Source organism: Gallus gallus, chromosome 28 (genome assembly GCF_016699485.2).
Source record: "Gallus gallus isolate bGalGal1 chromosome 28, bGalGal1.mat.broiler.GRCg7b, whole genome shotgun sequence".
NCBI classification, from domain to species: domain Eukaryota; kingdom Metazoa; phylum Chordata; class Aves; order Galliformes; family Phasianidae; genus Gallus; species Gallus gallus.
Genome location: NC_052559.1, coordinates 948,075 through 971,967, shown reverse-complemented (window position 1 = coordinate 971,967; position 23,893 = coordinate 948,075). Strand labels below are relative to the sequence as shown.

Genomic DNA, 23,893 nt, shown 5'->3' with positions numbered 1-23,893 from the left:
GAGTGTAATCCATGTGCCTCTTGAATGCTGCCATGCTTGGGGTGTGAAACAGCTCTCCAGTGTTTGTCCATCCTCAGGCTGAAGAAGTTTTTCCCTAATATCCAGTCTGAACATCCCCTGGTGCAGTTTAGTGCCATTCTTGTGTGTCTTATCATCAGTTACCATTGAGATGAGGTTGGAACTTCCCCTCCACTTACCCAATGGCACAACTTCAATAGATAAACTCTTATTTATTGCTTAGTGCAGAATTGCTTTCTGGCCTCAGGTGCAGTCTTGGACAGTCTGTCCCTGGGAAGGGAGAAGGGCTGCTGGTTGTTGATGTCAGTAACACACCACACCACGTCTGGTGTCAGTTTGGAGTGTAGCATGTGAAGAAGGCCCATGGAAGGCCTTGGGTGGATTCCAAGTTTTAGATGCAGAGAGGACAGAGATCTGCCTGGAGCTGTGTGTCATGTATAAGTTCTAGAGAGGGGCGTGATTCCAGAGTTTCCTACTGGTTAATAGGTTATTTGAACTTCATCACAAGATCCAAGACTGTCGTGTTCTGCAGACATTTGGATAATATTTCAGAGCAAAGTACCTAAAATTAAGAATGTGAGAAATCAATTTTAGGTGTATGTGCACTCCTATTGGATTCATTCCTAAATACAACTGCATAACACCAATGTGACAGAAGTGAATTTTCCAGAAATACAATAAGGGACCTCCAGAGAAAATAGATGCAATTGATCCACATAGCACTGTTCTGTTTGCTGAAAGCTGCTGGGAAACAGGGCTGAGTATATCTAGGATAAGCTCTTTAGGATTAGAGTCCCTAGTTCAAGCTATGCAAAGCCTTCCACTTACCAGGCTGATCTGAATGCTTTGGAAAATCCATGGTGTGAAGTCAGTGATCTGTTGTTTGTACTACAGCTAAGTGCATTGTGAATGGCTAGATGTGTGGCTGCTTTCTAGGTTTGAATCATAGAATGGAGTGGGTTGAAAATAAACCACAATGCTCATCCAGTTCCAACCCCTGCTATGTGCAGGGTCGCCAACCAGCAGCCCAGGCTGCCCAGAGCCACATCCAGCCTGGCCTTGAATGCCTGCAGGGATGGGGCATCCACAGCCTCCTTGGGCAACCTGTTCTGTGCGTCACCACCCTCTGGGTGAAAATGTGTTTGGATGGGGGCTCTTTCCTTCCCCGTGTTGAAGTTTAAAGCTAAATACTGCATGCAGCCTGGAATTTGATGTTAGACTGGTGAAGGATCGAACCACAGGAACGTCTTCCTGTCTCAACCTTTCCTAAGTGTTTGGTTTGCAGAAAGAAAGATAATGTGTGTGTGTTTTTCTCAGTGGGTTCAATGTTAATCTACAATTTCCTGAGATGATGTCAGTGCTCAGGAATGTTTTGGTTGTTCATCTCCTTTTTCCTACTTGGAGAACAGCTCCCCTCATTCACTTTGGCGTTACCTAGGTTCCAATTAAATCTGCCAATTCTGGGTTAAGCGGCTCTTCTGCCGCTGCTGAAAAGCAGCAGGAAAGGCAGAAGACCAAAGCAGGAGCACAGAAAGCACATTCTATTTTTAGGACAAGATTGGCTTATCTTGTATTTATCCCAGCTAGGCAGATAGTATTTCCAGCGCCCTCACATGAGTGAAGGCTGCGTAAGGACTGAGTTAAAATTAACTGCCCGGCCATCAACAGCCATGGGGTCTGCACAGGAAGCAGAAGAGCTGGATCCACAGGCAGAAGTGGTTGCAGACACAGTTCTTGAGGTCGGAGGGAGACTTTTTCAGGTCAGCCGTAGGGCACTTTCGTTACACAGCCGTTACTTTGAAGCGATGTTTTTTGGGGGCACGAGGGAGAGCTCTGAGCACCACATAGTGATCAGAGGGACTGATGCAGTGCCTTTCCAGGCACTTCTTGAGTTCACTCGCACAGCCCAAGTGCTCATAGGTCAAGAAAATGTGACCAGCTTGCTGGAGACGGCTGACTTTTTCCAGTTTGATAGAGTGAAACTGTTGTGTGAGAAATTCCTGGAGAGGGAGCTGCATGTTTCCAACTGCCTGGGCCTGATGGCCTACTCACAGCGTTTTGCCTTTATAGAGCTGCATGCATCTGCCATGAACGTGGCTCTCACCCACTGGGGGGACGTGGTGTCTCAGGAGGAATTTAAGGCACTACCCAAAGAAACGCTGATGCAGTTCCTCAGAAGCGATGACCTCTTTGTTCCTCGAGAAGATGTGGTATTTGACAGCATCATGGTGTGGATAATGGAGGACCCAGCAACAAGAGAGAAGGACTTTTTGGATTTGGTGGCCGAAGTCAGGGTGGCTTTTCTGAGTTTGTCCTTCCTCGATATCTTGGTGAAGCGCAGCAAGCGCCCTGGGCAGGCAGATACCTTCTGCAGGCTGATCAGGAGGTTAGACAGCTGTCCTCCACCCAGCTGGCAAAACGTGGCGCTGCGTCCTTACACGGGTCGGAGCTACGACACCTTGTACGTCCTGGGAGGAAAGCGTGACAAAGAACAGCAAGAATTATTTCTGTTTCAGCCTAAAACGGGGACCTGGCAGGCTTGCTCTCCATTGCAGCGCAGAAACCTCACCCAATACGCAGTGGCAGCAGTAGGTAACTCATAGAGCTGGAACTCAAGCGGTGCTAGCAACTGGGACTCAGCAAATGCACGCATTGAGGCTCAGGAGCCCAAATGCAGCAAATTCAGCAGCCTCTCCTATGAAATACAGCATTGCTAAAAACCTCACTTGTACTCAGAAATGGTCAGACATGGCTCAAAGAATGGTTCTGTTCTGCTTAGTGCTGGGAGAACACTAGGCAAGGCTGAACGCTTTTCACGTTGCAGAAGCAGTGAAGGTATCAGACTCCACATCAGCTCTATCTGGAGTGAAACTAATGCCTCTAAGCAGCACGTCTTTTTGGCTTTGAGCCTTCTTTTCATGGTTGTTTTACCAGATGGTGATTTATGGTTGCCTTTAAGAAAAATGTACGTATGGTCATCCTTGGAGAGTCTGAAGGCAACTCAAAACTATGGCTTCCCTTACCTGGTGTTGGTGAGTCCCATCTCAATTAGGACCCTGCAGGAGTGATCCCCAGAGGCTGTTTCCAACCAGTGCTTCTATGGTTCTCCTCCAGGGAGACTCGGAAGGAGTTGCTGCATCCTGCTGGCCCACACATCAAAAATTGCCACCTAATAGAGGAGCAGTAATTTCCCCAGCTTATCTTGCAGCCTGTTGGTACAGCATAGAAAGAAAAGAGCAACTTTCAGCCTTCGTGTAACTGATGCTTCTCTTTGCTGTCTTTCCAGGAAGCTTCCTTTTCGTGACAGGAGGATATTTCCGAGATGAGTTTGTGTGGTACAGCGTGGATTGGGTGCTGATCTACAACTGTCTGAGCAACAGTTGGCTGGAAGGCCCGGCCATGAAGAAGTCTCGCAACAGCCACTGTGCAGTAGGAGTAGGGCTCTACCTGTATGTGCTTGGAGGGAGCACGGATGAAGGGATCATTGCAGAAGTGGAGCGCATGGCGTTGGTGGACTCTGAGTGGGAAAGCATGAGTCCTATGGTGCAGCCTGTGGAGCGGGGAGATGCGGTCAGTGTGGGAACCAGGATCTATGTGGTCTGTGGCCTAGATGAAAATGGACATGTCTATGATGGAGTGCAAAGGTTGAACACAGAGACGGACAGCTGGGATGTCATCTCATTTTCTCCACTTCCAAGGTAAGAAATCATCCTGTTAGACCTGAGAAGAAGAGAAAGGCTCTGCTGGAGGGGTTAACTTTGGTGAAGGGGCAAACTCCCACCCAGCTGTTCGCTCATTTTCCTTCCTGAACAGGGATGGGGAAGATGGAGGACATTACGGTCAGCCCATTAACAATTCCTCTTTGCTCCTCCTTCTTTCTCACACTTTTTTACTTGCTCCAGTATAGGTGCTTCCCATGGGCTGCAGTCCTACAGGATAACCCAGCTCTAATGTAGGCTTCTCCATGGGCTGTAGATCCTCTTGGGAGAACTGGCTCCACCTGTGGAGTGGTCCTCTCCACGGGCTGCAGGGGATTCACCTGGAGTGTGTTCTCCTCATTCTTCTGACTATGGTGTTCATGGAGCTGATTTGCTCTTTTTTTGCCCTTCTCAGCCTTTGTGGTATTTTTGCATTGGACACACAAAGACAATTTTACTGTGTTTTTATAGGTGCTGCCTTTTTTATCTTGTTGGAGTTGGTTGATCCCAACCAGCATCTAAACACTCACCAGCCACTTGCTCACTCCCTGCCAGTGGGATGTGAGAGAACAGGAAGAGCAAAAGCAGGAATACTTGCGGGTTGAGATAAAGGCAGTTTAATAATTGAAAGAAAGAGGAAGGAAAAAACAAAATAAGTGATGCAAGGGCAATCCCTTGTCACCTCCCACAAGTTGACCAATGCCTGGTGAGTCTCCAAGTGATGACTACCTCCTTGTTTGCCCTCTGTAATTGGGTTTCCAGTTCCTCTGACTCCCGGTTATACTTAAAGCAATATGAAATATAGAGTCTCCTGGCAATTTCCCAAAAGTTTGCAGCTAACCTCCTGCAGATTTTAGGCTGACATCCAACTCCAAATGGTAGAGTATCAGTGAGAGAGGATTTACTGCAGCCCATTCCTCAGTTCCAGGACTGATTGTGCTTTTTCTTCGAAGGGAACATATTTCCAGATAGACATTCCCCGACTCCTCCTTCTAGCTATTGAATTTACATTTCTGTGTACTCTGTTAAGTTTCTATGATGATTTTTTATTTTTAATAGAGAAAACTAAAGACAGCTGGTTCATTAAACTATACATGAATCATGGCTCAATGTTCGGAGAAGCATGAACAAAGAAGTCCTTTTCCATGTTCTGTGTTGTTACAAGGGGAAATTCTCTACAACTTTCATGAGATTGACTTTGAGAGGTGGCTCTATTTGTAGCCATACTGGATGAACTTTGTTGTAACTGGAAGGAAATAATTCCATATAGCCACACTGTTATCTCGGATCTCCAGGACACCTTGTCAGCAGGCTGGGCTCCTTGCGGGTAATGGCGCTTCCAGGTGCTGCTGAAGAACTCGAGCCCTGTAAATGAGGACTGCAAGAGGACTCACATACACTGCTTTACCATTATGAGATCAGAACCTCTTGCTGCTGCCTGTAGTTTCTGTTCCGAATAAAGTATTCTGCTCCTAGGTGACTTAGATTGTCTTTCCCTTATAGATGAATTCAAATGGATCAAGGGAACTGTGTCCCAGACTGAAAAAGCATAAATGTGCTCACACATACACTCAATCACAGGGCTGCTCTGGAAAAATGAGAGTTAAAATAATGGTAATCTAGATAGGACTGAAAATAGTCTAGTCTTCTAATATACCAGTTCCCAGTTATTCAGTTATCTGGGATATACAACGAAATAAAGAATGGAGAAGCTGAGATGTATGAACCTCATGAGGTTTAATTACTGAGAAATGGTACCTTCTCCACCCAGGAGGAATCACACCGTGCATCAGCGTGGGCTGGGACTGAGCCCCACTGGAAAAAATGGGGGGCTTACAGTGAATGCCAGTTTTGGTGCAATCCAGTCATTGCTGTCATCACAGATGGGGCAAAATACATCCCGAGTTGCATTTGGAGTAGTATTGCAGGATGTTACAGTGAATGATTGTTCCCCTCTGCACTAGTGGCACGGGGTCTAGTTTGGGGTTTACAGTTCAAGAGAGATACAAAGAAACTGGAGAGGAGACTGTGGTGGGTTGTGAGATGGTCAGGACCTGGAGTATGGGTCCTGAGAGAACCCACCAAAGGAGCTGGGCTGATTTTTCTGGGTGAAGAGGCCATAGCTGCAGCAAGGACAGTTAGAGAAATGATGACCATGGTTTTGTCCATAAGCTAAAATGGTATAGGAAGGGGCAATGGCTACAGCTATGGTTTTGGAAGTTGGGCTGGATATGTTGTTGGTGTTTCCAAGGAGGGTGTGCATCCTTGGTACAGACCTTGGGGTGTGAAGGGCCCGTGGCATTGGGTGGTTTCAAACCTTGGGTACACAAAGCCATGGCTGTTCTGAGCTAGCATTGGTGCTGTGCCAAGAGGTTGTACTGGAGAAATCCAGAGGTCCGCTTCTGTGCTGCTCAATTTAAATGGGGGTTTTGATATGAGGAGTTAAGCAGCAATGAATATTTCAGGGGACAGATCTTTCTGTTGATTCTCACGAAGGATTTCTCCTCTCTCAGGTATGATCTCTGCATCACGTCACTGAACGGCGCTCTGTACACCATAGGAGGGGAAGCTTTCCGATTTGATGTGGAAACAGATGAGTGGACCCACGTGGACGAAGAATGCTTGACCCAGAAATTCTTCATGGGATGCTGCACTGTGAATGGACAAATTTATCTGCTTGGGCAGAGAAAGGGTAACAGTGCCCTCCCCATTGTTGTCCTCTTTGATCCCTATGTTGATATGTGCCAGGTCATAGACAACAAACTCCCATGCCCCCTTCCTATTCATGGTTGTGTCTCCGTGCGAAGGTTTGATACGTAGGCTAAGTGATGTCAGATCTGGGATAACCATGGAGGAAAAGTCATGTGCTTTACAGCCAACGGGAACCAGATTGTGTCAAATTTGGTTTGTGAAATATGTTTAATTTTGAACATAGATCTCTTTCCTTCCTAGCTTTGTCTCTTTTTTTCTACCTGGTGATTGATCTTTAAGAAGAAGTGAAAGCTTTGCAATTACACGTGGGTTAGAACTAGAGGTCAGTGTTAAGGGTACACAAACTCCTCAGGGTCGATGCTACGCAAAGGGCTGCTCTGTGCTCTGACTCCTCTGCTTCTCTCTGTACAGCTGGGAGGGACAGGAAAGTCACTGACCCAGATATAAAATTAAAAATTGTAGGAGTAAAGTAATAAATGTGTGTTATCGGAATCTTCAGCAGTACGTCTGGGCTCATATTACTGCAGGACAGATTTAAAAGCAAAGCAAAACCAAGTATCATCATAAAGTATCATTTTAGCTTGAAATAAGCTTCCCATGTTCTGTCAGAATGGTTAAAATTACCTTTATTCGAGCCTAGAAGGCCTCACGTTAGGAGGGAGGCTATTCTGGGTTTGTGTGTTTGGGAATGTGATGATAACCACTCGCCAATGGGGCACTCAGAATCCCACTTCCCTCTCCTTAGTCCCCTTTGGGTTCATTGCTCTGCAGCCCCAGCATAAAAATGCCATTCCCATCCCAGTGGCTGAATTGGGGTGCAAGGAGCAGGGACATGCACGTCCCTTTCATTAAGGACTCATTTCTTCAGTGTGATGCAGCAACACTGAAATGTTACCTCTTTCATTTTCCCTAACACATAAAATATGTCAGATGCCATGGAAGCATATTCAAAGCCTAGATAGAAAACAGCTTTAAAGACAGCATTGGTAGGTTTCTAGTTATTCTTTGTAGACTAAATATGAATAGATTTATCTGCCCTCTGAAGCATCCAAGCCTTCGTGTCACTGGTGCTGTCAGACCTGCGGCAGGTCTCTGACCAGACTTCCTGATTGATACATGAACTGAGATTGCTGAGACTCAACAGAAGAATGCATCATGAGAAATCGAGGTAAACCACTCTTTGGTTCAGGTGCAATTCATTCCTATATGGGCTTTGAACCTTATGTTCTTTCATAAATTCGTTACAAAGTGAATGGTTATCCATAATAGAGAAAACCCAGCTACTATTCCAACAGAATTAATACACTCCTATGGAATGTTTCCACTCAGACTAACTTATAATCTCTGGCAGAAAAGCATTCATTTAGAAGAGTTCCAGTTGCTTTCCATTTCAGGAGCATTATCCCAGGGTACACGTTCAGTTAAGCAGAACCTTTTAGACACAATCTGTTTCACACCATTCCCAGCAAACACAGCAAACATCAGCTGGCCAGGCCTTGTCTATGGGAACAGTCCATCCTTGCCCCAAAGCCTGGCAATTTTAGACTCCAAAACTGGAAACTTATTTGGAGGTTAAAGCAGGAGCTGTTCCCATGCAACTGTTCTCATAAGGTGGCAAGCAATGGCTGGTGGTGTCTTCTGAAACTGCAAGTTGGTTAAATGTTCAACAGTGTCCAGTAAGACTTTGGCTGATAGATCACTGTTCCCAGATAAGTGACCATAGAATAGTAGTAAAGCAATGCTCCCGATAGAAGAAGTGAGGAAAACATCTCCTAAAGTTACTTATTGCCTGGAAACTATATGATGACATTTAAGAGGTCTGCTCCAAAAGTAATGCCTCCTACTTTACGATGTCAGCCCATGTCAGAGGCGGACATCGGTGGGATGGCAGTAGAGGCTGAACCTTCCCACCAATACCCCATTACATGTTTGTTGTTGCTGTGTGACAGATGGCAGCAGAGGGGAGGTCTGATATGGGAGCGCAGATGAAGCGAAGGGGCGTCACTGAATTCCTCCATGCAAAACAAACGGCACCCATTGGCATTCATTGATGCTTACTGAACATTTATGGAGACCAACCAGTGGATGCAGCACAGTGAGGGGTGTGTGGTGGATTTCAGCAGTGGGTCAGTGGGTCACCTCCGATGGTGCAGATTTGTTTGAGTGCAGCACGCAGCTCTCATTCATCACTGGTGAAAATGCACAGCTAGTGGCAGTGACTGTGTTAAAAAACAGCATTTTGTAGCTGACAATTTGCTCTATCAAATGGTGTTACTGTGCTCTTTGTATCTATTACAGTTTCCATGGAAGTAAATAGGAAGCAATACTTTCGGAGCAGCCAGCATAGACGTTAGATGGTGCTTTGTGTGTACCACTGTGGAGGGGTCCATGAGCCTGTCTGGCCTCTTCCTCCAGGTCCTATTCAGCCTTTGTACTTTTAAGCCTCTCTGCCTCTTGGTGTTTGATAACGAACTCGCGCTACTCGTTCTTTGCTGCATCCTCTGCTTCGCTCCCATCGCTTTCCTCGGTGTCACTTCTTGCATCTTTTTTTTTCTGTAGGAAAGAAAGATGATTTAAATGAGCTGCAGAACCCCTGCCATGCTATGTTATATAGTCCTGATTTCGTTCAGAGCACTGATGAAATAACCTGAGAGGTACAATAAAAATTATAGGTGAGCTCAGGTCCTTAATGCCAACGTGGTAATTGTCCCTGTATATGGAAGGCTGAAACCAGCAAGTGTTTCTGTAAGGTTTGAATGCACTTTCTGGGTGATCCTGGCCATGTTCTTGTAATGTGACCTTCTGAAAATAAGTTTTATTAACACAGTGACTACATAAACTGCTGGGTGCGCTGAACGGCACAGAGTGGGCTGGCCTCTGAAGCCAAGTACGAAGAGAGAGCTTAGTCCTCGCATAGGTAAAGTGAAGGAGGAACTTTTCTCTCATTGCTTTGTGAGTACATAGTCTAGTTTGGATTTTATACGTTGATATATACACTCATAAATATACGTATCTGTATTTAGGGGCATAGGGTAAGTCATATTGGAAAGGGACTTCTGGTGATGGTGTACCAACCTCCTCCTCAAAGCGTGGTCAGCTGTGATGTCAGACCAAACTTCTCAGGAAGAAGGGCACTGCACCACCCCGTGGAATCACTCAGCACCACAGCATCGCAGGGGTTGGAAGGGACATCAAGAGATCATTGGGTCCAACCCCCTGCTAAAGCAGTTCCCTACAAAGGGTTGCACAGGTTGGCATCCAGATGGGTCTTGAATATCTCCATAGAAGGAGACTCCACCACCTCTCTGGGCAGCCTGTTCCTGTGCTCTGTCAGCCTTACAGTAAGGATGTTCTTCCACATGTTTGTATGGCACTTCTGTGGTCAAGTTTTAGGCCATTGCTCCTTGTCCTATTGCTGTGCACCATCGAAAAGAGCCTGACCTCATCCATTTGCCTCCCACCTCCCTTCAGACATTTATAAACATTGATCAGATCCCCGCCTCAGTCTTCTTTTCCTCAGGCTGCACAGACCCAGGTCACTCAGCCTTTCCTCATACAGGAGATGCTCCAGGCCCTTTACCATCTGTGGCCCTCTACTGGACTCCTCTAGGAGATCCCAGTCTGTTTTTAACTGGGGAGCCCAGAACTGGACACAGTATTCTAAATGTGCCCTCCCCAGGGCAGAGCAGAGAGGAGGATCACCTCAGTGCTCAGTGCAGTACACCCCAGGAGACCATACTCCACTCCCTGAGCAACCTCTTCTGCTGCTTTACTGCCTGCACCATGAAAAAGCTGTTCTTTATATGTAGATCGAACCGGTCATTTCGGCTTTTGTCTATTGTTTCTTGTCCTCCCACTGTTCATCACTAACCTGGCTCCTCCTCCTTAAAAACCTCCCTCTAGATGCCAGAAGGCTTCTAGTAGCTTCTCCTAAAGGCTACGCAGCCCATTTCCCTCAGCCCCTCCTCACAGATGGTGTACATCAGCCCCTCACTATCTTGCTGGCGCGCTGTTGGATGTCTGTGTATTGTCACTTTCCTCTATTGCACTGATTGACCCAAATTTGGACACAGCACATGAGGTATCATGCTATTTGCTGGCTATGCTCCTCGTCATATAGCCCAGGACTGTCTTGGCTTTCTTTGCTGCCAGAGCCCACACTTGGTTTGTGTCCACCTCCAAATCACAAAGGCCCTTTTCTGCCCCACAGCCCTGTTGTGTTCCGGCAGAGGATTCTTCCTCGCCGGGTGGAGGACTTCTGATTTTTCCTTGTTGACCTCCTTGGGGTTCCCAACAGCTGAATCCTCCACCTTCCTCAAGCCATCCCAAGTAGCAGCAGTGCCTCTGAACACATTGCCCCTTCTCCTCGTTTTGCCATCACATGCAAACTAGACAAGAGTATGCTCCGTTTCATCCTTCAGATAAATTATTTTTTCTCTTAATCTAATTTAATGAAGGTGCAGCTCAGTGTAAGCTGAAGGCATAACACCAGCAAACAAAATACCCGAGAAGGGAGCTGCTTCTCTCATCTTCACAATCAAAGATGCCCATACAACCCTCAGCGCGTGACTTCACTTCTGAAGCTCTTGGGCTGTTTGGTTGGGCAGTCCCTTTTCTCCCACCCTTTCCCTGCAGGTGTGCAGAGCCACGCTGGATCTCGTGGTCATGGAGGAGAAAAAGATTTTTCTTACCGCACCATAGAGGATGACATTGAAGGTCATCCGGAGGATGAGATAGGACCAGAAAATGTGCAACAGCTGCAGGATCATCAGGAAAGCGTTTATCAGGCAGCTTAGGAAGAACATCTCAAATTTTGTCACGTAGTAATAGTATGTGCTGTGGGAGAGAGAGAGGGACAAATGAGAAGAGACAGGACTCCGGCAGGCTGTGTGCGTTCACACTTAGGAGGGTCAGGAAACTTTCTGGGCAGATATTTGTCTCCTGGATCCCCTGGGCAGAGCTGAGCTGTGCTGGGAAATCATGCTTCACTTTGGTGCCTTCTTGCTCTGCCCCAGAAACACTCTACCAGCTCTAGCAAGCACATCCCAGGCCCCAGAAGACACGCAGTGACCCTTGAAATTCCCAGCCATCCCATAGTGTTCACAGACAGGCTGCTGGTTGGAAACCTGCAATGCCCTCCAGGAGCAGCAGGCAGTGCTTCTCCCTGTGCTGGAGCTGGAGCTGGGTGTCTATGGCAGCGTGTAACCACCCCAGCATGGGACACAGCCACAGCCTGGGGACGAAGGGCACTTTGCAACTCTAGATTAATTTATAGCTAACAACCCTCAGCTTTTCTTCTTCGTTCCCCCAGTTCTAGCTGGATTCGTCTTTGAGCTTACCTGGAATGTTCTGTTCATTAAAACATGAACTCACATTAGTGGGAAAATGACAAGGCGGGAGCTGATGAACACCACAGCGAAAACAATAAAGACCGCTTCGCAGACCCGCTTCCATTTCATGTAATGGAGAACCTTGGCCAACTGCAGAGAGACAAACAGCCATATATCCCATGCGGCAGCGGGCTCGTTCTCCTATCCCTCTCCTGCAGGGCTGCAGGGATTTCCCATGAGCCGACGGGTTATCGGATTTGTTGGTTGACATCCTGGTTGTGCACTCCCTCACTTTTCCCCAGGAGCAGTCAATCTGATGCTTCCTGGCCTTCCCACTGCACAGGTCACACGTAGCAATGCGCTACTGACAGATGTGAGCATGGAACTGCATTTCGGAGTGAGGGGAACTCACCTCTAGAAGGTAATCGGAGGCATCGTGGATCAGCATGATCATCACCCCAAGCCGTATCAGGTTGGCACAGTAGGATACAAAGATCAGAGTGATGGTGGCAATGTGGTGGATGATCTGTTCCTTAAAGTCCTGCAAGGAGAAGACAGAGTGCCTTGACCTGGCAGTGGCTGTTTGTGGATGGTGCTGCATTGCTGGACGTGGCAAACACCTCCACAAGGCATCAGCCCTTAATGCTCCATATTTTCCTCCTAGGCTGTATGTGGGCTCACTCTCCCATGTATTGAAGAGCTGTGTGTGATAACAGTAGATGCCTTTGGCCGGGGACAGGACCTGCCCCGTAGCCACAGTGGAGGCAGTGCCTCAACTCCCCAGCTCTGCCCACGGAGACGAACCAATGGAGGTGGCTGGAGATGCTGCAGGTAGGGAATGTGCCTTCCCATGTGGAAACAGAACCTTGCAGCATGGGCAAGCCTATATGTGCAAAGGTAGTCATAGAATTGTTTGGGTTGGAAGGGATCATTGGAGGCCATCTAGTCCTGCAATGAACAGGGCCACCTACTGCTTGGTTAGGGTGCTGGGGTACAAAAGCATGAGCCCTGAGTGCTCTGCGGAGGTCATGAGGAGCCCAGCTCCAGCTCTGGCCCACACAGTGGCTTCCTGCTGCTCTTGGGAGGCACTGCAGCTTTCCAACCATCAGCCTGTCTACAGGCACTATGGGATGGTTGGCAATTTTAAGAGTCACTGCATGTCTCCTGGGACGTGCTTGCCAGAGCTGGGTAGAGTCCATTTCTGGGGCAGAGCAAGAAAATGTTATTGTCAAATTAAAAAATCATCAATGAAACCGAGTTTGAACCACAGCTCTGTGCAGCCTATACTGCAGACTAAGGCAGGTGGGGGAGGGGGCAAAGGTGGCTGTTGGGTCTGTGGGTCCCAGAAGGCCAGCACATCCCACTGCTCAGAAAACACCATGCAAGCAATACGTACATCAAGAGGACCCTGGTCTGTCCCATCAGGAGGACGGAGCCCTCTGGTTCTGGGAGCCCAGCAGGGAAGGGCCACAGTGCTGTGCCCAGCCAGTGGTCGTCCCTTGGCCGGGCACACAGTCCTGGTGTCAGCCACAGCTCTCCCCTGGCTTTGCAGGCAGAAAGACAAAGCAATAGGGGACAAAGCTGTAGGGTGAGGCTCAGGGGCTGGCAGGAGAGCTGCAGGAACTGAGCGCCCTCGCACCTTTGCAGCAGATGCTGCCTGCCTTGCTGCCTCCAGGGCTGGGGATTTTCTGGGCATTCCCAAGAAGCTGAGTGGTGCCAGTGCAGTGGGTTGCAGCTGTGCTGCTGTCACTTACCTTCCTCTTCACATCGAAGGGCAGGGTGACAACCAGTGAGCAGTAGAAGGAGAGCTCCAGCAGGTAGAACCAGCCCAGTGCGGGCAGGAGAGGCTGTGATACAAGGAAATGGCAACGTGACAACCCTTGCTTAGCCTTGGGGGACAGGAAAGGACAAGGCTCTTCCCAAGTAAGTGCACTCATTCAGACTGCATTTGGGACAGCAGGGCTTGGTCACATCTATGATTCCCCATCCCCTGTGGCTGAACTGTTTGCTGCTGTGCTGGTGGCTGCACTGAGGGCAGGACAAGTGCCACATCATTCCAGAGAATCTGAGGGGAGCCAGGATCTCCTGTTGGACGTTCTGTCCCCATTGCTCTTCAAGAATTCAAGGGGTGTCTTGACTGCCTGGTCCCTTTTGTGGCCCCACAGGTGGAGGTCCTTCTAGCCAGGCTTGTATTACAGAGAAACTCAACGAGAAGAGGTGGCTGCTCAGGGCAGAGGCAGGACAGCCTCCTGCTGCTCCTCCACACGCACGGCCTGCAGGGAGCTGGTCAGGAAGACAGCCAAGTTTTCACTGTGGTTCATGGTGGGAGGGTGAGAGGCAGCGTGCATGGTTAGAAACAAGAGGTGGATCTAAGGGGCAACTTTGGACTCATGACAGTTGTCAAATAGCAGGACAGGTTGCCTGGGGACGTTGTGCAGTTTCCATCCCTTAAGGTCTTCAAAACCAGACTGGAGAAAGACCTGAGCAGCCTGCTCTGAGCTCACAGCTGACAAGAAACCTCCTTCCAACCTGAGTTATCCCAGACTTGCAGCTCACCTGTTGTGGATATCTCAGCCAGCACACAGTGTGATCCCAAACCCACGGCTTCTGTGCAAAGAGAAGGCAGCAGTAAGAGCCCATAGCCCTAACAACGTGTATCAACAGCAAGAAAAAGCACTTCAGTAAGCATATGGTGTCAGAGTGCTTGTGGTAGAGCCAATCTGCCCCTGACCTTTCCAAAAGTGGATGGCAGTTGTCATTGGTGAATGTTCCACCAGCAGTGATGATACCCAGCAGGCAGTAGCTGCAGCTAGGATGAAGGAAATAGCCAGGCCTGTGTCTGGAGAAGGGGATCGTTCTGCTGGATGTGGATTGGGAATGGTTCTGTGCCATGTCCCTCAATTTGTCCTTCCTTGACTCTGAGACTGTGGTCCAAATCCATAGTCATGGCCACACATTATCTGTGGGTTCCTTGGAGCGGCCCAGGAGCATCAAACTTATTTTCCATGAATGAGGAACACCTAGAAGGTGTCACCCCACATTGTTTCCCAGTTGATGTACTTACATCGTATAGGAGAGCCACCCCAGAGAAGAACGATGTGAAATAGAACGTGAATCTCCAGCTAAAACAGAAAGAAACAAAGGGGGAATTATAACTCCCTCCGGAGCTTGGACACCTCCCCAGGCTTTGCCATCACATCCAGCACCTGACGGGGAAGCAGCAAAACGGGTGTATTTAGGCACAAAGGGCTGCAGAGCAGAAACAGCTGGAGAAGGATAAGGTGTGGACAGATAGATGCGGGATCCCAGCCTCCCAGGTGCTCTCCCACTGGCTGAGAAGCCCATGGGGGTTCTGTTTGGACAGAGGTTTGCAGCACCTCAGCTCTGCTTGCATGTGCAGCTATGTGCTGTAAGGCAGTGGGGTACCCGCAGCTCACCTGGGTTCTGCTGTGCCCAAATCCCCAACGTACTCTGCCAGCATTAAGCGGGACACAGCATCACTCCTGAGGTGCCTCTACCTGTCTCCTTTTGTGATGTGGTAACAGGATTCAAGCACTGAGAAATGTAGTTTTCAGAGCAGGAGGAACAGAGGATCTTTTATCTTATTGGAGCCTCTTTGTACATACAATTTAAAGCCTCCAGCTGAGATCCACCAATAACACAATCCTTTTCGTCTGGATGCTGGGTGGCTTCTCCCTCCTTTCTGATTCCATATATCATTGCAATATGCATTAGGATGAGAGGGAACGGCCTCAAATTGCACCAGGGGAGATTCAGATTGGACGTTAGGAATAATTCCTTATCCAGAAGAGTGATCAGGAGCTGGAATGGGCTGCCCAGGGAGTGATGGAGTCACCATCCCTGGAGGTATCCAAGGAAAGAGCAGATGTGGTACTGAGGGACGTGGTTTAGTGGGAAATATTGGTGGTAGGTGGGCAGTTGGACTGGATGATCATGGAGGTCTTTTCCAACCTTGGTGATTCTATGATTACAGAATCACAGAATTGCAGGGGTGGAAGAGGCCTCAAGAGATCGTCGAGTCCAACCCCCTGCTAAAGCAGTTCCCTAGAATAGCTTGCACAGGTCGGTATCCAGATGGTCTTGATCATCTCCATAGAAGGAGACTCCACCACCTCATACCAGAGCGGAAAGTATGACATGGGCTGCCATGCAGCTCCTCGCTGGAGGTTCCCATCCCCGTGCTGGCCCACCTACCTCGCCTCACAGAACCTCTTTGTAAGTCTGGGATGGTCCTGGGCCCGCCGGTGCCGGAACCAGGTCTGCACTGTTCTGACTGGCAGGCCGCTTTGCTTGGCCACTGAAATCAGGTCACCCTGCAGAACAGATGGGGAAAGCAGCGCTTTGCCTTCCTGACCCTGTGTGTCTCCATGTGGTGGCAGGGGCTGCCTCTGCCCCCCTGGGTCCGTGCTTCCCCACAGACCACCTCTCTTTGGGAAAGAATTGGATCTGCCATGTTTGCACTGCTGACCTCCCACATCCCTTTGGCCATTCTAAATCTCCAGTGTGGAAATACGTAAACCCAGGTTTGGAGCTTAGCACATGCTCACCCTGCCCAATTCTGCCAGCAATAGGAGTCAGTGCCTGCTCTGAAAGTCTAACTACTACATTTTTTCACCTCTGATGCATGTTTGAAAGATGATCATCACCTGTGTGTGGCAAACAACAATAAAATAAACTTAGTTTGTGATGAGAAAGAAGCAACACACTAGCTCTCTCAGTGACATCAGATGGAACATCCAATTGTTTGAGCAACAAACAGCCCCAAAAGCACCATTTCCATCATGATCTGTTTCATACACAGTCCCAATAAAACTGCCTAGCCTTAAAACAGTGATTAAGGTAAGAATAGAGTTGAGCTTGGGACCATTTATTTAAATTAATTTGACAAAGCTTCATACAAATTTAAGTCAATAATTACTTTATAGATCTGGGAACATATCACTGTGAGCAGTGATCCAAAGGACTCTGCTAAAGATAAGGAGCCTTATCCGCAGGATCTGCCCACCATGGGGAGATGGCTGCTTCACCAGGAAAGCCAACAGCTCCCAGCTATCTGCTCGATCTGACACATATCAGATCACATATCACTGGGGCTGTGGCTGCAGAATGCATTGGTGGATGGTGAAATATCTCCTTCTGCCCCAGAATGGTGGTTGGCAACGGGGGAAGGAGGTGTTGGCTGCATGGGCTCTCAGCACAGGGGCACTCACCTCCTTTGGAGTCCTGCCCAGCAGCTTGTAGAAGCCTTCCAGTGTGGCACTGGGCTGAGCTTTGGGCCTCCGCTTGTCTCTGACTCCCAGCGTCCTGCCCAGGGGCAGAGCTATGGTTCTGTGAGAGGAAAGAGAGTTCAGAGCGGAGAGGATGTGGGTGCCCTCTCCCATCGCAGGCGGCGGCAACAATAAGAAATATCATTCGTATTGAGGCCACTTTCTTCTGATATTTTTTCTCAGCTATCTTGATGAGGAAATTGAGTGCACCCTCGGGAGGTATGTGGGTGACATCAAGTTAGGTGGGAGTGTTGATCTGCCTGAGGGCAGGGCGGCTCTGCAGAGGGATCTGGATAGGCTGGATTGAAGGACCATCAGGGAAGGCTCACGTTCCAGCTGAGGGCAGGTTTGCTGAGCACAGCCTTCCCACTCCACAGATATTGAAGCCCTGCTCTGCCTGGCCGGACAACTGCATGTCTGCCCAACAATCTGCCCCACTCTCACTGATAATTCCTTGATATCCCCTCATGTGTCAGTCTCTCGTTTTGGAACAGGCGCCCAAAGCCCACTCTGAATCCATACCCTGCGCTCAGCCACGTGGATCTGCATCATTCCCACCCAAAGACCCAGAGGAGATGGCTGTCAGCTCACATGCACTGCTTGGGAATACCATTTCCGTCAGCCAAAGTGGAACGCCCATCGCTGAGGCACCGCAGCACCTCAACCCTGCATGAACTGGGGACCTCTGGTGCCAGGACAGAGCAGGGCTGAGCTGGGGAGGGGGGAAGGAGTGGTGTGAACAGGACGGTCCTACAGCAGGCTGCAGGAGCCACGGCTGTTCTCTTCTTCTTCCTCTATGCCGAGAGTGGGGACTCGCATGGCATCTTTGGGAGTATCCCCTAAGACCAGGCTGACCCCCGGCTCAGCAGGGGCTCCCAGCCCTGATGTACCCAGCAAATGCCTTATTTTGTGTTGCACGCTCCCAGCTGGTCTCTCTGCTGAGCCCAAGCCCCCTCTCTCCAGAGAGACTCTCCACCTACGGCTGAGGTGCAGCTGAGTGGCGGATTTGTGTTTTCACACCTGGTCCAGGTGAGGATACAGGTACAGGAAAGAGAGATGGCACATTGCTGCCAGACAAATACTTATTGCCACGAAACACAGAGAGATTCGGTATTTCTGGGAGCAAACCCTTTCCAGCTTTTCTGTGGATAGGAGATGGGTAAGGGTAAGTGCGGAGCAACCCTGCACAGACACTGCTGACAACAAGCACAGAAGAAGCTGGATTTGTGCCACCCACCTTTCAAAGATGCATCGGACAACGATCAGGAGCAGAGCACCGGGGAGGCACAGCCAGAGGTCCTGAGGCTTTGGGTAGTGTGTGTCCGCAGACTCCTTCATGTCTTCCCAGGTGGCTCCAGGTGGCAGCCAGTACTGGTGGTGCCAGAGCTCCTCCGACAGTCCCATCCTGGTCCAGGTGGTGGGCAAAGACAGCAGAGGCTCTGGGACTCGGCAGGGAGATGTAAAAGTCGCTCTTGAATCAGGACTGCCGGCGCTCCGGGACGCCCAGCCCAGCAGCTCGTCGCTCACACTCTGCACCGTGCACTCGATCCCATGAGTATGACTTCCAATACCACTTGTCCTGACCTGCCCGTGAGCTTAGAGGTGGGGTGAAATGCCTTGGTACAAGAAAATAATTCTGTGGGTGTTAAGGAGGTGGATGTCTTCAATTGCACTCCACTGCACAGACGATGAGTCCCTTCCAGGTGACAGTATCAGAAGGGATATCTCTTGCTCCCGTTTTCTACCAACCTTTCTCTTCCTAACCTTGCCTGTTAACCCACCGCCCATTCATGGGGCTTCTCTAACAATTCATAGCTGTGAAAAATCTGTTGGTCTCTCACAGAGCCTCAGGTGGGTTTCTTCAGACCTCTGCCCAGGGGTCCTTCTGAACACCCCTGCAAAGCACTACCAGCGGGTTCTCTCCTCTGCATAAACTCGTTGACCCTTTGGGAGAACTCTGGCAGAGAAAGACACAATTTCCTCATACACAACACATGGGGACTCTTTCCCACAGTGTTATGTTCGTACGCATTTCCAGTAACTCATGGTACGTTGTGCCAATCTGCTCAGGCCAGATGTCAGCAGCTCCTCACGTTTCCACCTGGGACTTCCCTAAATTTCTGACACCACCACGGTTTGAAACAACAGCGACCCTCCTCAGTTGGTAGCTGAACTCTTTACTGTGTCAGTTCCCTCTTGGCTGTTGGGTGAATACAACCCAGGCAGAAGGTTTGCAGTTATTCCTTTAATGTTTCTTATAGAACCTCATCATGCCCATCATTTTGGTGGGATGTAGCCTCAGCAAGAAGACAGCTGATGTGGACACCCCCTGCTTCCAAGTAGGAAAGCCATATGCAGGCAGCACATGGGATTATTTTTGCTCCAGCCTGATCCCTTCTCAGTCCTTATTAAACGACTCCTGCAGTTTTCCCAGTGTTTTTTGGAGCAGATGACTGCTGCCCTTTGTTTCTCAGTGTACTTCCTGGCATGTCCAAAGTTACGAGTCCTTTCCTTGTTTAGACATGACTTCAGCTTTTTGCTGTTTCTTAGGGACGCCCCTGCCTGCAGGCACTGTGTCTGTTGTACACGTGCAGATGAGAAAAGCAATGTTGTTCGAAGCCATGCAGTCATGCAAGTAAAGGTTCCCTTGGGCATATGTGTCTGAGTGAAAAAACACAGCGGCTGCACTTCTCCCATGTTTCCAGCGTGTGCTTTAAAAACACGATCCCCAAGCAGTGCCCACTGGAGCCAGCAGCTCGGTGCCAGCTGCCAGCCCTGGGGCCCATGCTGTTCCAGTCTCCAGCTCAGCACTGCAGAGCTGCCTAAAGACACCGGGAGAGGTTCTGTTTCTCACAGCTCACCTGGAGCTGGACATTCCATCCCCACTGCAGCCTGATGACATTGCTTGACGCACACATGGTGCGGTGCACTCCCTTCTTGCACACAGGGCTGATAAGGATCAATTGGAAATAGATTCTGCTGTTGCACCCAGTGCTCCATCCGTGCTGCTGGGTTATTTAGCAGATGTGACCCGGAGTTTTGCTGCAGGTTTTACAGCAGCTTCTCAGTTTTGAGGCCTATGATGCTCCAAGAGGAATTGTGTCCACGGGTGGTGGTGGTGATAGAGGGAGTTGATGCGATGGATTCAGAAATAGTAACGCAGCACTCACAAACCTCCTGACATCAGAGCAGGCAGAGAGAGAATGTGGAGCCCCTGTGGGGAGAAAACTGCACACAGAGCTTTGCTGAGCCACAGCAATGATGGCAAGAAAAATTCTGCTGTGTGATGGGCCCCAATGATTCACCACTGCCACGCTCAGTCACTCAGTTAAAGTGTCCTAATTTAGCCCCCAGGAGCCCTCCCAAATCCTTCATGTATGCTTTCACAGTGATCAGATCGGCCTTATAATGAGCCTGGGTGGAGCTTCTCTCCACGATCATGGAGATGGCAGAACTCGGGATAAAACTCATCCGGCATCAGTGTATGTCTGCACTGTCTCCACAGCGCCTGGGGCAGTCTCTGGGGAGCATTCTGCTCCTCAGATGTGATTTTACAGCATCGATCCTTCCCACCCTTCTGAAACCTCCTGACAAAGAAGACTCAAAGTGCATTTCGCCTCCCACGTCCTCACAGCTTCAAATCATCTGCCAAGCTGTGGGCTTCCATTGCTCTGTCAGTGTCACATCACCTGGACTGCCTCCAGGTTTAACTCAGGGGTGCCCCAAACTGCGTCAGGGCCAAATGAAGCTTCACTAACCAGGACACAAAGGAGGCAGCTGCTGCTCTTTACTGGCATGGCCGAATATGGCTGAATGCTCCGGGTCTGCAACATCACCTCCATGCATGCTGAGTGTTCAACAACCGTGGCAACAGCACCCAGACATGTTTCCCTGTTCACCAACCAGCCTGGTCACCTCCTGCGAGTCCAAGAAGTAGAAAAGAGCCCAGAGAGTTTTGAAACCATTCAAAAGGAATTTATAAAGAACTTTTGCATTCAGTAGTACAAAATGATACATAGCCATTCCTCCTGAACTCACCACCTGTGGAGGAGTGGCAAGGTTGTACACGTGGTCCGTGTCCCCCAGTTAGCATTGGACCGTGCCAGGCACATGCAGGGAAGTGCCTGCACAGCCTGGGCAGTCTGAGTGCCTGCTGTTGTACCAGCAGATCTGTTAATAGTATGGTTTCATAGCTTAATAGATCTATACGATAGAAATCTGTGCCATACCTATTTAACACTTTTAAGGCATTACAGCACCAAAAGTCTAAGACTACACAGGATATAAGATACAGAATGTCTAAAGGAACTGAGTCAGAATTGCATCACGACTTCATTGCCTACTGCTTTAAACTCTCGACACATCCAGGTACAGGCCCCAGCAAGGGACTGAGATCCATAGCATTACAAAATCTCTCACATGGCACACAGCAACATTTCCTGTAGGAAAACGTTTTTTTTTTTCCTGTATCTTTCCAAAGCTTTTATTCCACTGTACACAGTTTCAATGTTATGAGTATGTATGGGGCACTTATGCTCTTAAAAGAGATGTCCCTGTGTTAAGGTTTACAGTTTCACACTTGCTGTCCACAGTCATTAGTGGCAATGGGCTATGGCTTCCAGAGGCCATTCCAAATAGAGTCAGATCAGACAGCATCAGGCAGTTAAGACGTGACATTGCCAAAGTTACACTGTTCTGAGTGTTGTGTGTTTCAAGATCAACACGTTTAACAACTGCAATGGTACTGTCTAATTCAAGTCAAACTGCTGGGATCTCTTTCTGTTTGCCTCAAGGCTACAACCTATAGAAAGCTTTTGTTGAAGAAAGACCAAAAACTCCCCTCAGATATCACTGACTGTACACAAAATGGAATTCAGTTATGCTCACTGAGCCACAGGCTGGAACTGCTCCTTCAGCCACCTGCCTGCAGCATGCATTTCTGCAGTGTGCTTTTAGCTTTAGTTCACCTTTGCAAACAGATTGATTTCTGTCCCAATTAAATCTTAACTGTGGTCCTGATATACATTATACAGACAGGTTGAAGCAGCCCCAGATCACAGCTGCCCAGGAGTGAGGACAGCCGTGTCACACTGAGGAGATCCACATCGCTGCTTTGGGCATCACTGTGCAGAAGAAGGAAGGGGGAAGGCAGTTCATCTAAATCTTACATTTTCCAAAGGGGACATGAAAATACCTCCTGGGTGCTGCAAGTCGAGCACTCTGCAATGGAGAGCATACAGAATCACAGGATCACAGCACAGTCTGAGTCGGAAGGGACCCACAGGATCCCCCAGTCCAGCTCCTGGCCCCACAGCACCACCCAAGCCCTTTAGCTGAGAGCAGTGTCCCAACGCTCCCTGAGCTCTGTCAGCTTTGGGCTGTGGGGCGTTGGGGCTCCAGGGCACTCTGCTGCCTCAGACCCTATTCGGTGTTGACCAGAACCCCCAGGTCCCATTCTGCAGGCTGCTGTCCAGCCTCTCATCCCCCACCTGTAGCCATTGCCAGGGCTGCACACCCAGAGGCAGGATTTGGCCCTTGCTCTGGCTGGACTTCATGCTGCTGTGGATTGCCTGTGGCTACAGGTGGGGGACGAGAGGCTGGAGGTCAGCCTGCAGAAAGAGACCTGGGGGTTCTGGTTGATTGGTACCCTGGAGTGCACGGAGCCCAGCACTGCTGCCAGGTGAGGGAAGGGGCTGTCCTGCTCTGCTCTGCACAGTGCAGCTTCACCTTGAACCCTGGGTGCAGGTCTGATGCCCACAAAGTCAGAAGGGCATCAAACTGTCCGAGTGTCCAGAGGAGATCCATACAATGGCCAACCCATATTCCATATCAGGAATACTATGTGACTGCTAGATAAGCCTAACAGATCAGCATCTAATTAATGCACAGTATTTAATCATTATGTATTTCATTGTAGGCATATGTGTAATGTGCATTCAGTGCCTTTGAAATGTCAGGTGACTTTGATCACTCATTACATGACTGCTATCATGAACTGTAAGCCTATCAATGTGCTAAAAGAATGGGTGTCCATCAGTGTTTCTTGACGTTCAGACATTTCCCTCTGCTCTCACTGCCTCTCGCCCTGTCCTGAGCACCAGTGCAGATCCTGGCTTTGGCTGCTCTGCACCTTCCCTCAGGGGTCTGCATACACAGAGCTGGCTGGGGTCTGTAGCACTGATAGAGCCTCACTGGAGGTCCGATGTGCACAGCAAAACCACGGGATGTAACCCTCACAGCCCTCCTGGAGCACAGTGCTGAGCAGACCAGAACCCAGGCTGAGCCTGAGTGCTGGAGAGGCACCCCCAGCCCGCATGGTGCTGTGCCACGCTATGCTCTGCTGTGCATTGCTATGCCAGCCTGCACTACACTGTGCCACGTTGTGCTATGCCAGGCCATGCTGTGCTATCCTACGCCAGGCTGTGTTATGCCATGCCACGCTATGCCACACTGTGTAATACTGTGCTGTGCTACACCAGGCTGTGCTCTGCTATGCTGTCCCGTGCTATGCTAAGCCATGCTGTGCTATGCTATGCCAGGCTATGCTATACATGCCATGCCGTGCTATGCCAGGCTGTGCCATGCTATGCTGTGCTATGCTATGCTGTGCTGTGCCACGCCAGGCCGTACTATGCTGTGCCGTGCTGTGCTATGCCGTACCACGCTGTGCTATGCTGTGCCAGGCCAGGCCATGCCATGCTGTGCTATGCTGCACTATGCCGCTGCCATTCAACGTAGCGCCGCGCCGCGTCGGGCCAGGCTCGTGCTACGCCGGGCACGCTCCGTGCGCCGGACCTCTCGCGAGAAGTGAGGCACTGCACCGCGCAGGCGCAGGACGATGACGCAG

The 23,893-nt window shown here is 49.5% G+C and overlaps 2 protein-coding genes across 4 annotated transcripts; one reads left to right on the top strand and one right to left on the bottom strand.

Annotated features, from left to right (window-relative positions):
• Positions 1 to 1,674: 1,674 nt before the first annotated feature.
• LOC428319 (kelch-like protein 23-like) lies at positions 1,675 to 6,667 on the top strand. Of its 2 annotated transcripts, XM_040653608.2 has the most exons (4): positions 1,675 to 1,778; positions 2,089 to 2,610; positions 3,305 to 3,716; positions 6,230 to 6,667. In XM_040653608.2, exons 2-4 carry the CDS (start codon positions 2,106 to 2,108, stop codon positions 6,534 to 6,536), a joined length of 1,224 nt encoding a protein of 407 aa, XP_040509542.1. In that variant the 5' UTR covers positions 1,675 to 1,778; positions 2,089 to 2,105; the 3' UTR covers positions 6,537 to 6,667. The 2 variants fall into 2 exon arrangements, with proteins under 2 accessions (XP_040509542.1, XP_040509541.2); XM_040653607.2 differs by having other exon boundaries at positions 1,675 to 2,610.
• Positions 6,668 to 7,034: 367 nt separating this feature from the next.
• Positions 7,035 to 23,848, bottom strand: CERS4L (ceramide synthase 4-like). Of its 2 annotated transcripts, XM_025144309.3 has the most exons (11): positions 20,805 to 23,848; positions 18,284 to 20,274; positions 16,990 to 17,107; positions 15,974 to 16,092; positions 14,823 to 14,880; positions 14,315 to 14,365; positions 13,513 to 13,605; positions 12,171 to 12,299; positions 11,802 to 11,908; positions 11,120 to 11,264; positions 7,035 to 8,981 (listed from the first exon to the last, which is right to left on the bottom strand). In XM_025144309.3, the coding sequence occupies exons 2-11, from the start codon at positions 18,448 to 18,450 to the stop codon at positions 8,907 to 8,909; spliced, it is 1,062 nt and encodes a 353-aa protein (XP_025000077.2). In that variant the 5' UTR covers positions 18,451 to 20,274; positions 20,805 to 23,848; the 3' UTR covers positions 7,035 to 8,906. The 2 variants fall into 2 exon arrangements, with proteins under 2 accessions (XP_025000077.2, XP_046760572.1); XM_046904616.1 differs by having other exon boundaries at positions 18,284 to 23,848.
• Positions 23,849 to 23,893: the final 45 nt, after the last annotated feature.